Below are 13,860 nucleotides of genomic sequence, written 5' to 3' on the forward strand. Positions count from 1 at the left end.
CCCAGCTGTGAAGCCACCACTGCCCCCCTTTTCTCCATCAGTGGTTATATTTCTCCATCTCCTGGTTGTATTTCTCCTTGTAGCCCTGAGTCATGGGCATACAGAGGGTTTCAGAAGACCCACAGCTCGCTCCTGGCAGCACCCAAGCTGCTTGGGTGGACGAGCACAGTCCCAGGGCATCTCCTGCCCAGTCTGTTTCACCTACCTTGGTGGTGCCCAGGGGCGGAGGTGGACCCAGGATCTCTCGCCAGGACTGGGATAGCTCCAGGTACTGGGACATCTGTTGGCTTTCCTCTGCTGCAGGGACTCGCTTCCGCTTATTTGCAATGGGAACCAGTGGCTGAAGGGTCTTGGCAGCCCCAAAGTCCTCTATGTCACCAATCTGTGAGCTGGATGTCCCCTCCAGGGGCTGGTTGGTGAGGACCTGAGGGAGCAAGGACAGCAGGAGGATGTGGGTTGCAGGAGAAGAGCCCCACCAGCACAGCCAGCACCTTTCCCTCACCCTCTTTACCTGTCTCTTGCCTTCCGAAGTGAAGAGCTCATTGATTTTTTTCTGTTTGTACACATCGTTCTTCTCCAGGAGTTTCTTGTGGAGCCAGTCTGGGTGCCGGACCCGCGGCACTGGGTTCTTTACCTGGAGAGCATCTCCAAATCACACCGAGTCCCCCGACCAAAGCCCTCCTCCTGCCCCTCACCGGCCCATACCTGCTGCAGGGCTGCGGGAATGGTGATGATTTTCTGGATGGTGCTGCCCAGTCTCTCGATGTAGTAGTCCCAGTCCAGGATCTGTGAAGAGGCCAGAGCAGCAGGTAGCAAAGAAAGCTGAGCAGAAGGCCACCAGATGCAGGATCAAGCATCTCCCCAGGATCCCTGTCCCCAGCACTCCGCTTTGTGAGCGCAAGTAGCTGCTGCCCAGGTCATGCCTCCAAAGGGACCAGCCCTTGTCCCGGAGCCGGGGCCATCTGCAGGGATGCCCACTCACCGCACGGATGTTGAAGTCCTGCAATGAGGGGCTCTTCAGCCATTTTCGGAGGTAGTGTTTGCGCACGCTGGGCTCGGCTTGGAAGATGGCGAGGGGGATGGCCCTGGGAAGGCAGGGAAGCACTTATTACCCACCCGGAGCAAGGTCCCGGCAGCACACAATCCCCCCTCCCAGCCTGTGGAGACCCTCCAGGCTTCTCCTCCCACCCCTGCGAGGCCACCACGCAGCAGTTGTACGGCGTTACCCATCACTAGTCTTGCTCACAGTCTGAGCCAGTAGACAGGTTATCACTTGGCCACACCACACCAGCTCGCTCACCTCCTGCTACCCCACCCTTCCCCTCTTGGTTGCCCCCACACTGTCAAAAGCCCTGGCCCCTCAAGACAGGGTTACCTCTCAGTGACCGGAGACCCTTCTGGTTTCTTGGAAATGATGAACCGGCAGCTCAGCCCTGCATCCTTCACCATCTGGTCCCCCAGGAACTCTGCCAGGCGCTTGGCAGTGCTGATGGAGGTGGACTTCTGCTCCCCATAGTCCTCCAGCTTGCGTGACATGGACCGGTTCTCCGAGATCAGCTCAAACAGCTCCGAATCAGGCATGTTAGCAGCCTGAAAGGGAGGAAGAAAAAACCCCAAAGCTAGCAAGAACCTAATGATCAAACCTTGCTGCTGTCAGATACGGGGAGCACCTACACCCAGTTGGTATGGCTCTTTACAGGCAGCCTGGGAATTGCTCCCTGTTGCAGCTGCCAATGTGACGTATTGAAAAGAGATAGTGGGTTTGAGGCTTGCATCGGTTTAGGCTTGCCAGGCTTGCCACGGCTTGGCTGTGGCAGCACTGCTTTGTGTTGCACAAAGTAGTTGGGCTCACCAAGAACTTGTTGTACAAGGTCATTGCAAAATGGAAGGACCCAGCCAGGTTCTCGGTACCTTTCATCCCCCAGTTTCTTCCTTTTTTTCTGCTCTCCCCAGTTATTGTATAGCTGATGTCTCTGTGGTCCTCATAAAACACTCTGCAGGCAAGCGGCTCTGTCATTCTCTGCCTCAGCGAACGCCCTTAGCCAACATCCTTGGGGGATGAGGGCCACCAGACCAGCTCCATGAAGGAGGTGACTGGAGAAGGACACCACTCACCCACAGTTACAGCTGAACGAAGAGCCCTTGAACTAAAAGACACTAAACAGCAGCCCTAGAAAACCAAACCAGCAGAAATAAGATGGAAGTGACCATCAGAGGCACGGTGGACCACCTACTCTGTGCAAGTCAAGTCCACCCTCCCCACAGTGCCCGACCAGCTCTGACACTTCTTCTCCGGCTCCACCTCGGGAGCACAGATGTGCTGAGCTGTGTTTACCTTGCTGTAGAGCACATCTAGCCAGTAATCGGCCACCTTGGCCACAGAAGCGTAGACCTCCTCCAGGGTGCTGCCTTTCAGAAAGGCTTCAAATACAGAAGACTGGAATATCTTCACCAGCTGCAGCTCTCCCCGGCGCTTCACCTCAAATCCCTTCAGCTCAGCCAGGGACCCGTCCTCGTTGAATACCGCATACCTAGGAGACACAGCGTGGGCAAAACCAGGCCTGTGCCAAGGGACACGTCCTTCAGGATCCCGCTGGCGTCCCTCCTGCCAGGGCACTTCTCTCCATGCCACCACGCCATCATCTGGCATGTTTAACGGAGCCGCAGTGCTCGGCACTAGGATGATCTTGGAATATCCACAGCTGCTCTACCAACCATTTCAACTTGGTCTGCAAAAGCACGTCAGCTCGTGCCCCAGCTCATCCATACCGACTGGGAGAATGATCTTAATTGCACACAAGTAAAGGGTGGGAGGTGAGAGCCCGGGTGGGGAAATGGAGGAAGATGTTAGGAAGGGGTTTAGAGAGAAGGAAACTTTGTCAGCTCAGATGCTGGCAAAGGGGTTCAGAGGAAACTGGATGTAGCCATGACACAACTATAGGAACACTCCTCTCTCCTTTTCTCTTGGTTTTTTTTTGTTTTGTTTTTTGTTTTGTTTTGTTTTTTTCATTTCACAGCCCTGCCAATTATTTGTATGTCTCAAGAAAAACCTTATGGGAACATCAGCTAAGAGAAGAGAGGGGATACTCAAACCTACATCACTTGGCCAGCCCTTCTCCCACCTGACCATGTTTCTGTGGGCACAGCCTTCTCTTCCTCCACTGACAGTGGTGCCTGCCAGTCACCTCCAGGCTGTTTTGGTTGGAGAGTGACCAAGAAATAAACGCGCTTGCTAACATCCCTAAACGACAAGAAACCAAGAGGCCCTGAGATAAGAGTCCTACGAGCAGAGCCCCCTCAGTGCTTTGCATCACCTCGACTCCTGTGGCAGAGATTCAGTGCTTGCAGAAGGGCACTGACAGGAGACGGTGGATGCTGGAGCTTGTCCAATGGGGCATTAAGCACAAAGAAGCATAGAGCTGTAAGGACAGAGGGTACTGGAGGGCAGCAACAGCATTTCTTGGAGCCAGACCCAGGTCTGTGGGCACCCCTCTAGCTAGTGGTTGCTACTGCTCTAGCTCGTGTCCCTGTTTAGGAGGCTGCAGAGAAATCAGTGAAGTTTGAGTACAACTATCCTATAATGTGACAGTAATGGCAGGACCTGTTCCTTCTTCCAGATGGAGAAGGAAGGGGAAACATCTAGGAGAAGCATTACTGGAGGTCTGTGAACTCTGAGAGATGGGAAGGCAGGAACTGGCGAGTTTAAACAGATTAGGTTGAATATAAGCAGTATTAGAAGTCCTCAGCAGGAAAGTCAAAGTTCTCCTGCACACCTCACAGCCAAACAGAGAGATTGTGTCTGGTCACCAAGTTGGACAAATGTTGTTTTGCTGTTATCTTCTAAAATTTATTGCCATAGTATGGCACTGGAGGCAAGCACACAGCTGGATTCAGAGATGATCTGGTGTAAGGAACTTGCCATTTAAAGCCAGCGAATCAAGCATGCTGCCAGCTCCAGGGGCACGGACCAACGTGCCCCACGTGCACGAAGGGAAAGAGAACCTCAATCTGTTGCCTGGGGGAATTGATAATATTTCAAGCTTTGAAGTCTCACCTTTTCTTCAGCTTCTTGCCCTCCTCCTTGGAAGCTGGGAGGATCATGGCCAGGTATGGTCCATCCACTTCAAAAAAGATGCTGTTCTCTGAGCGTGTGACGTAGGTGAGAGAGGCTGGGTCCTGCAGTTCCTGGTACTGATCATTTGTGAAGCCTTCCTACAGGCACAGCCCCAGGAGAACAGCTTCACTCAACAGCTGGTCTGGTACACCAGGAGATGCACCTCAGGCACGCCCTGCCCAAAGGGATCACTGAGCACCCCTCTGAAAGCTACAGCACAATTTAGGACTCAAAAATCAAAACATCTGACTTGCCTGTTGAGAAGAAAAATGCTTTGGACCCTAAAATTATATTCCTTTTGTCTTACAGAAGCTGGAACAAGCAGAGGATGGGTTTGGACCTTGCTCTAGTCTGGACTCCCAGCCTGCACAGATGAGCATTCACCAACCCTGGCCTCTTACACACCACCCTCTGCTGCAGGGATACTGGAGCCTCTCCCTCCGCTCAGATGCTCTCCGGGGCAGAGAGTAGCTGTGCAGCAAGCAGGGCCATCAGCCCCAACGTCCCGCTCGCTACATGAGGAGTAGAGATGGAAGAGAGGCCCTCCTCCCTTGTCAGTCCTCCACCTCCTTTTTCCCCAGACTGCAGAGCTGGCCTGGATGGGTGCAAGACTCACCTTCACCAGGATGTTCAGCATGGCACCTGGGTAGGAGATTGTCACCTTTGGCTTCTTGGCATTGGTTGACTTGATGACAAAGTTCTCTGGGAAGCTGTTGGGGAGGACACACCAAATCCCATCGGTATCCAGTTCCAGAGGTCTCCTAAGGAAGGAAAGAAGGTCACCGTCAGGAGGAGAGTGGATGATAGGCGAGGATCAGCTCTATGTCCCCCATAAAGGCGGAGGCAGCCCGTTGCATCCACTCTCCAGTACCTTCTGCAAAGTGAACCATCATAATACAACAGAATAACCACAGCAGTGTCAGAAATCTGAACCTTCAACATTAACTGCTGAAAGCTCATGTGTTTAATGTGCTCCCACATCTGTCCCAGATGCAGACAGACCTTTCTTCCTCACCTCAGCACATACTCACCCAATCTGCTCGATCAGTTCCCTGGCCTGGGTGATGATATTCGCTCCCGTGAAGCAGACGATGCCAGCCATTTCCATAGAGTACCAGCGAGCTCTGTGAGCAGAGGAGTCAAACTGAAGAGCATGCAGTGCTCTCTCCCAGACCCAGCTATGGAAAGGGCAGGAGGATCTCCAGAGGAAGAAGGGCAAGAAACACCTCAACAATGGCCCTCAGTAGATTGTTCTCCTTGCCCTAGTTACGATGCTTCAGAAAAGCTGGAAACCCACTAACAGATAAGATTCCCATCACTTACACCCAACACTTAATGTCTGGCAGGAGTCTCCAGGATGAGAAGTCATTAGTGGAAGCAAGAGGAGAGTGTTGCAGGCAGCACCCACCTTCATCCTGGTGCTTCAGAAGCAGGTGAAGCAAGTGACAGCCTCCCTAGGACAGTCCCGGTTTCCAAGGGTCCTCTCCAGAGGACCCCAGCATGGCCCAGGGGGGAGACTCACCCTTTCCGCATGACGTAGCCATAGAAAGAGTTGAGGATGCACTTGTGGGCCAGCTGCAGGGAGTCATACAGGATTTCCATGTTCTTGCAGCGCTTCACTTCAGAGGCGTCTCCTGCCTCCACCGCTGCAGACAGCTTCTTCTTCCACACCTGCAAGCCGCAGACAGAGTCAGGATGATCCCACACATCACTACTGGTGGTATTCAACAGGTTCCCCCTCAGTCCCAGTATAGCATTACAACTCTAGAACAGTATCTTTGCCAAAGATCAGTAGCACGAGCTAAACATTCCTTTTTCTTTTGCAAGAGAGGAGGAGTTGGCCAGAGGCACTTTGCCATACGGTGGGAAGGACCTGCAGCACCAACCATAACTCCGACTGTGACAAGCAGAATTCAACCAGCACCGGCAGCGCTGCCCACCTGCATCAGCTGTGCTGCAGCACATGTGTGCAGGCAAGAACCGAATATGCTGCCTACAGCAATTGGTGATGTCTGGCTAAACAGCAGAACCACCTGTGTAGAAAAAGCCTCTCGGCCAGCTCCGTGATTCACAGCTGAAGAGGCAGCTGGGAGTAACCACAAAGCAAACAGCTCATTAATTAACTCTGCCAGAGGTAGAGTCCCAGGACCTTCAACACACTCCAAGAATAACCAGCAGAGAACTAGAACGTCCTCCTGGAATCAACTGTTCCTTAACCCAAGGTCTAGACCTTGCTTCTCAGCTTGTCTCTTTTCTCCATGTAGGAAGAATGCCCCAGGCTGAACCTGGCCAGACCAGATATATCAGAACAGAGACTAGCTGAGGATTTTTTAAACCCCGTGAAAACTGGAGATGCAGCTTTGTTTCCAACAGCACACACAGAGGCAGTAAATGTTGTGGCAGCAGCCGTTGAAGATTCGGCAGCGAGAAGCCACAGCTGTCAGGAGCTCCACCATGTCCTTCTCGAATACAAAGGCTGAATAGAGCAATCCTTTAGGGCTTGGGTTTTCAGTAAGAGATGAGAGGTCCCCAGCCTTGGCAAGACAAGTTAAATCAGAGGTTGAGCTCGGTACCTTGTGCAGCCCCTTGAACTCGTAGCGGCGGTCCCTGAAAGCTCGCACTGTGTCCACATAGAAAGAGTTCTCTCGCTGGCAGATGGTGGTGACTCGTTCCTCCACCTTGGTGACGTGGATCTTCTTGTATGCCTTGCGGCAGTAATCTAGCCAAGGGAAGAAGCAGAGGGAGCTTCTCAGGGATGGGCACAGTTTGGACAGAGAGACATCTAAGCATCAGGCACGGGTGAGTGGGGAGACAGTCCTACTGCAAAGGGAGGGGAAGGAAGATACCAGCATGGAGAGAAGCAGCACCTCGTTATGGAGATGGAGGGACACGTGGGGGAAATAAACTCATAATGATGCACGTATGGCCCATCTGCATGCCCAGACTCTGCCCCCAGCCAGCTGGATGGTTCTGCTGAACAGCATCACTCCAGGTGATGGGATAACGTTATGTTTCCCTTTCATTAACAGGCTTTAATTAGCAGCCTTCCAAAAAAATGGAGGCATTCATGTTTCAGCTCAAATCCATGGCTCTCAACTGTCAAAAGGAGAAACACTGACACAGGCACTGGTGCCTGGCTCCTCTTCAGGAAGCACGCAGGAGCCTGCTGGAATCCTGGAGCAGGCCTGCCAAAGCGTGGTCTGAGAGCAGACCCAGTCTGAACTAACCCCACAGCCGTAAGAGAGGTAATTAATGGTGAGCACCGCTCACAGTCTAGGTTGCAAACACCGCTCCAGATTGTGTTGTTGATTTTTTTTTTTTACCTGCCAGTCGCTTTTTCTCGTACTTGGCCTGTTCTTCCCGGGAGAGCTCGTGGAAGGCACGGGGTGCTCCCTCAGGGGACAGCGGGGGGAACTTCTCCGACTCCAGCTGCTGCTGGATGCGGTGATACTCACTGCGGCTGGCAGGCACTGCGGAGAAGGACAGCTATCAGTTTCCCAGAGGGAGGAATTCGTCTCCATCTCTGTGGGTTGGACTGCACAGTCCTTACTGTACTTACTGAACTCTCCTCTCCACTGCCAAGTCATCCGGCGCTGACAGTTGGCACCTGGCTTGTTGAAGTCACAGGCAGCACACGTGGCCTCATCCACCATGGCTGAGGGCTGGACGCAAGTAAGAGACACACAGGTGTTAGAGGGGACAGCTCTCCAAACAACGGCTCACACCAGAACAGGCGCTGGGTGGCAGAAGAGCATAGGTATGAACATCAGAGATGGTACTCAGTGAGTTCTCCTTTCCAGAGCCTTTTGGGAACACAAAACCAGCAAAAACAATAGCTTTTTTTGTGGGGAAGAGTCCTAGCTAAACTTGTAGCTCAGCCTCTGCAGACCTGGCATCTGTGGCAGCTTGACTGAATTTCATACCCAGCCTTATCTGATCCCCCTGCCCTGAGCAGTAAGTTCAGCCCTTGCCATTAAGGGGATCCAATCAGAGGGACCACCAAGGTCATCTGAAAGACAAATTAGGAGAGATGAGGTTGACTTTACCCACCTGCAACCTGTTGGTCAGAATGATGTTGGGGTACATGGCCCCCACGTCTAGATGGTAGATAAGGGGACACTCAATTCTGTTTGGAACATCCTTCAGGGAATTCAGTTTGACCTTGATTTCATCACAAACCTGTGGTGAGACAAAAAGAAGTGAAACTCAGACAGGAAGGAGTTAATGAGTCAAATACTTGTTGAATTTGGTTCTTTACTCATGCACAGGGACACCTGCCACTGACTCTGGGGAAGGATTTAAAGGACCAAAGGAGCAGCATCAGGGACTCCTCGACCACCAGTACTTCAGGTTTTGTTTTGGACCTCCAAGGTAGGCTTTATCTGTAGGGGCATGTGGAAGGTGAGAGCAGCTACTTCCTAAAGCTCACTCGATCAATGATCTTTTCAGTGCAAATGGGTTAATGGTGACAACAGCAAAGACCCCAAGTCCCCCAGTCACTGACTGATGATGCCCTCAAAGAAACTCCAGACTCGGCTTGGAGAGGGGCGACCTGCACTTTGTAGCCAATAAGAAGCAGGGAACAAGAAGAACATGAATATTTGGCATATCTGAGGGGTCTGTCTTCTCACTAAATCTCTTCCCAGATCTCTCAGAGCTTTGCTCCTGGTTGAACCTGCAAAGGGGAAAGCAGGAACTGCGTCCCTCAGCCAGGGTAGAGACCTTGGATCCCCAGGCTGGGCTCCAGTAATTGGGCAGGGGGGTTCTGGCTCGGGCTGCTGGAGGTGGTGGCTGCTTATAACATCCCTTAACAATATCTACTGTGCAGGTACCCATAGATGGGCTTCTTGGTCTCACTCCGTAGAGCATAAAATGAACGTAAACAGGCACTTTAAAGCTGCAGCCTCAGCCTGGCAGCTCAGCCCTCCCTGCCAAGCCCAGCCATGCGACGGGCGACATACCTCCTGGAAGTTGGTGACTTGATCCAACGGCAAATGCTCCTCCTCCTCAATGGCGTGCCGCAGCGTCTTCTCCACATGCTGCACCAGGAAGTCGAAGGCAGCAGGATTCTGCAGGGGCGTGGGGTCAGCACTGAGACCATGGGCAGCAGTCCCCGGCTGCAGGCTGGCAGCTCCTGCCCTGCTGCCTATGTCCCTGCCTGACTTGGGGAGCTCTAAGCATGGCCCTGCAGCATAGGGCAGCATATTGAGGCACGGGCAGTGTCTAGACCACTGACACCAGGTCAAAAAAAAAAAAAGCAACAAAGGGAAGAGAGAAGAGACAAGGCCAGGTAACGAGAAGCCAGTTGCGTTTGTGTTTGGTAGTGCAGCACCTCTCATGGTTGCATGCTGGCTGGTGCAAGCGTCCAAAGATTCAGACTTAGTCCAGATCCTTTTATACACCCAGTGCATGCTCCCCCACGATCATTCACTAGATCATATCCACCAAAATGTCCCGCACTAAGTGCGATGCATCACACAGCAGAGAGTGAAGCTGCCTCTGACAACTTAAGAGTCTGTGAGCACAACACAGGCATGAAGCAGGGCAAGGGGGAGGTGATGGAGACAGCAGCATGAACCAGAAACAGGTGAAAGACGCCCAGGAAGGGTTCAGAAGGAGCTTAGTTCAGGTGTGAGAAGGGCAGAGGGAGGACAGGACCCCAAGGGGACAGAGGCATATCTTCCGAGAACCACTGGCTCGAAACCAAACCCAAAACCCCACTTCACCACTCTCCCTTGCTGTCAACAAGGTCCGGCTTGCTTCCAGTATGCGATACATATCACGCTTGCTCTCCCAGTGAAGCACAGATGGCCACTCAGAGGCCTCCTCCCATCCCTCCCCAGCCCAGCTCCATGCAGCTTCAGGTGCTCAAGGTCTCCTGAAGTATGACAGGTACTGCCCAAGCCCAGCAGGGACACACAGGAGGTGTTAACATCAGCAGAGGGTTATTACTCACCACCATGCTCCGTGAGGACAAGGGTTGGCTGCGTGGCCCCTTACCATTTTGAAGCGGCAGGGGATGTCACTGCGGAAGACCCCAGATTCCAGCGCTTCCACGTGGCCTCCCACGTACGTCTCCGAGTCCAGCACATGGCCATCTTCTGTAAGTTTGTTGAATTCCTGCTCCTGCTTGTTGGGGAAGATGATGTTGGCATGATAGGCCTGAACCATCAGCAGTGCCTCGCACAGTGTCCCAGAACCTTTTCTTAACACCTGCAGGAGAGACATCAAAGCTGGTTTTAACCTCAAAGAGTAGATTTAGATTAGATATAAGGAAGAAATTCTTTATTATGAGGGTGGTGAGGCACTGGAACAGGTTGCCCAGAGAAGCTGTGGATGCCCCATCCCTGGAAGTGTTCATGGTCAGGTTGGACGGGGCTTTGAGCAACCTGATCTGGTGGAAGGTGTCCCTGCCCACGGCAGGGGGGTTGGAGTAGATGATCTCTGAAGGTCCCTTCCAACTCAAACTATTCTATAATTCAGCAAGAAGCACTGTACCAGCGCTGGTAGGACCGGACTGGCCTTACAGCCACATCAGCAAGCTGGACAGCTTCAGCTGGTGACACGCGTGTGACTGCACAGCGGGCAATGCTGCAGCCCACAGCAAGGATGATGGGCTATGGAGCAGTGCAAAGACCTCCAGACCTCTGCTGCCATCATCTCCTGACACTATCCACTGTCAAGCGCCTTTGTAAGTTAAACCAGGTGGGGACAGAGGGACATTTCCTACATGCTTAGCACAGACAGCTTCCTAACCATCCTCCCTACAGCTGACAACAGCCATCAGGAGACCCAGCTTTGCATGACCATGACTGCAAGTAAACTTGGCTGAGCATGGAGCATCAGCCATACTTTCTTGCTCCAGCCCTGTACTGCCAGCCCTCAGGTCTCTTGTTCTGAGGCACCTCAAAACACCCCAGGGCTATGGAGAGAAAGGAGTAGCCTCCAGATCCACCCTTCCTCCCTCCCTGACATGGATGGGAAAGTGCCTGGGCAGTGGGAATCAGGTCTGTGGCCAGAGCGTTCCTGCAGCATGGGAGACGTGGCTCTTCATCCAGCAAAAGAAATTATAATTTCAGGAGTGCACCCACCTCATCAGGCTCCATGGGAATGATGGTACACAAGGCGAAAATGAAAGGATGCACATACTTCATATACATGTAATAGGTAGCAACTGCGTCAGACACTGAATACGTGGCCAGGGTCTGTCAGGGAAAGGTGAGAGGCAAATTAATCCCAATCACATGTGATAGAGCAGCTCAGTGACAATAATCTTTCATTGCTTCCTGCTGGACACGCTCCTATCAGCAGGAAGAAGGCAAAGGTGTATTTCTCCATATCCTAGGTTGTAAAGAATAATCTGTTTGCTTCCGAGGACATCCTGCTCTAGCTCTAATTACACAGCGATACATCAGCTTTGAATGAGAAGAAACGGGGAGGATGAGCTCATGGCACAGATGCCGCCCCATGTGGGAATCAGGAGGCTGCTCCAGGGCTTCAGCAGAAATCCTCTGCCCACGACACCTGGAGCACTAAGCCTATTTCTTGTCCCTCCAGCAAGTCATGGCTCTTTGTGTTTCTGATTTAGGTGGTGCCTGCAACCTCACATTGATGTAAATAAATAAAGAAAATACACAGTGCAATGCCAGTGCTAGAACCACTTCAAAGAAATCCTGTTCTTTCTCCCCACAAGCTCAAGTGCTTCTATGGCATCGGCAATCTGGGGAGACAGATTGAGTTAATTTCTCAAAACCCACTGCATTAAGCAAAAACATTTTTTAAACACTTTAACTTAAAGACTCAATCATATTGCAGCTGCTCTAGGCTCATTTTCCAGTTGCTCAGAGGAGATACATAAGGGAATGTAAGGAGGGAATACCTGAGGCTCTTCCGTAGCCATCCGGCACATCTCTTCGGGGTCCAGCTCCACTGGATCGTAACCCAGTTTTGCTTTAGCTGCTGCTTTCAGGTTGTGACTTCCCACTGGGAGGTAACTGTCTCTCTTCACCCACCTGGACAGAATCATGAAAATATCAGTTCGTGCAGAGAAACCAGCCCTGCCCTTCAAAAAGGGGCTCAGGCTTGCAGACAGGACCTCGATTGCAAAGGGAACCTCGCACCAAGGACAGCCAAGAGCCGAGTATCCAGGCACAGAGAAGTAAGAGGCTACCCAGCTTTAGATATCCTGCATCTCTACCAATGCACTTAAATCCCAACCAGGACAAACCCTACTATCCATACCATCACCACTACTCAGAATTACCACCTTCCAACTCCCTCAGTGGCTTTAAGATAAACATTTAACCACTGGAGGAGACACCACCAGGACTGCAAGGACAGCCAGCCACCCTCCAAAGTCCAGACACTGCTCCAGTGCAGGAAACCCACATAAAAACTCCAACTTCTCTCTCTCTCCCATGCATGCACAATGTGTCCTTTACTCTTCTGGCTGTGCCAGGAGGCTCTTGGGTTAGGATATGGTCCCTTCCCCACTCCAATGGCCTGATCTTATCCCACCCTTTCTCCACTCCCCCAAATCAGACCTCAGATGCCTGAGGTCAGCCACCAGCAGGCTGCAGGGAGAGAGACAGCCCTGGTAGCCCTTCATGGGGAATGCTTGGCAGCTTCTGCAGTATGCAGAGTGCCAAGGGGAAGCAGCACAATGAACTATCACGCCCGTCTAAGGAGGTGCGACAACAGACAGAAGGAGGACAGTATTCAAATACAACTGTAGGTATTCTGTATAAATTCAAGAGATAAAGATGCAGTTATATGGTAGAGGGGGAGCATTTGGTACCTTAGACAGTCCATGTGGATGCACTGGGATGCTTTGTACTCTCCCTGGCTGTCCTTCTGAAACCCAATTTCCTGATACATATTAATTCCATGAGCTGCTGCTCTTGCTTCCACAAAGGGCCTGGGGAAAGAGGCAATGTGAAGAGAAGGAACAGAACAGCCATTTCTCTTCATCTCTGACAACGGTTTCACAACTGCTTTGTTACAAACTACCTAAAGAATTTTTCTTGTGATTTATCTGTGGTATCTGGCCATGGGGAGAACTTCCTGCAGGACAGAATTGCAGCACGACCCAAGAAGCGAAGCTGCTTGCTTACATCCTGTACCAGGAGGTGGAGGCATGTGGTCCCTCTCCCCTTGCTTTCTGAAGGCTTGCCTGCGCCCCTTTCCCCAATATCCTCCTGGTCTCTTCTGACCCTCTTCCTGCCCTCCCAAGACTGGGCTCATCCAGCATTGCCACATGGACAAGGGTTTAAAGCAGCTCAGACAAGCAGATAGGACTCTACAGAAGCTCCTACTTCCAAGCCAATGACCACAGGATTTGGTGAGGTGCTCAAACCGGCCAGACAGTCGGCATGGATCACACACTGTGTGAGCTATGGAATGACGTAGAGGCTGGTACCTGACCCTACCCACAGCTCAGGTGACACCTTGCCAGCTTAGTTTTCATTCCTGATCTTACCAGTCAAAGAAGTCTCCATTGTACGTGACAATGATGGTGGGTTTGGTCTCCTGGACATGTTCAAACCACCTCTGGATTAAATGAGCCTAGGATGAAACAGAAGAGTAGAAAAGATACATATATAAAGTAACTTAATCTTTTCCACGGAGAGGTGGTGGATACCATACAGTTTACTCCACCCTTCCCCTCTCCTCCCCACCTAACCCAAACCTGCCTCTCTTACCCTTATTACCAAGAAATGAAAGCATGACCAGCCCTGCTGGACCCA

The 13,860-nt window shown here is 51.9% G+C and overlaps 1 protein-coding gene across 1 annotated transcript in view; it reads right to left on the reverse strand.

Annotated features, from left to right (window-relative positions):
* Positions 1-13,860, reverse strand: part of POLE (DNA polymerase epsilon, catalytic subunit) — a 29,676-nt gene that overhangs the window by 11,713 nt on the left and 4,103 nt on the right. Inside the window, exons 10-29 of the mRNA XM_072880411.1 lie at positions 13,593-13,678; positions 12,912-13,031; positions 11,994-12,126; positions 11,206-11,319; positions 10,115-10,327; positions 9,076-9,183; positions 8,165-8,293; positions 7,674-7,776; positions 7,438-7,584; positions 6,688-6,833; positions 5,637-5,785; positions 5,146-5,238; positions 4,731-4,875; positions 4,055-4,212; positions 2,336-2,531; positions 1,376-1,590; positions 983-1,085; positions 706-786; positions 512-634; positions 206-424 (exon numbers count right to left, since the gene is read on the reverse strand). Of these exons, the coding sequence (XP_072736512.1) occupies positions 206-424; positions 512-634; positions 706-786; positions 983-1,085; positions 1,376-1,590; positions 2,336-2,531; positions 4,055-4,212; positions 4,731-4,875; positions 5,146-5,238; positions 5,637-5,785; positions 6,688-6,833; positions 7,438-7,584; positions 7,674-7,776; positions 8,165-8,293; positions 9,076-9,183; positions 10,115-10,327; positions 11,206-11,319; positions 11,994-12,126; positions 12,912-13,031; positions 13,593-13,678 (2,781 nt within the window). The remainder of the gene's footprint in view (positions 1-205; positions 425-511; positions 635-705; positions 787-982; positions 1,086-1,375; positions 1,591-2,335; positions 2,532-4,054; positions 4,213-4,730; positions 4,876-5,145; positions 5,239-5,636; positions 5,786-6,687; positions 6,834-7,437; positions 7,585-7,673; positions 7,777-8,164; positions 8,294-9,075; positions 9,184-10,114; positions 10,328-11,205; positions 11,320-11,993; positions 12,127-12,911; positions 13,032-13,592; positions 13,679-13,860) is intronic.

The sequence above is a fragment of the Ciconia boyciana genome, chromosome 15 (genome assembly GCF_034638445.1).
Source record: "Ciconia boyciana chromosome 15, ASM3463844v1, whole genome shotgun sequence".
NCBI lineage: Eukaryota > Metazoa > Chordata > Aves > Ciconiiformes > Ciconiidae > Ciconia > Ciconia boyciana.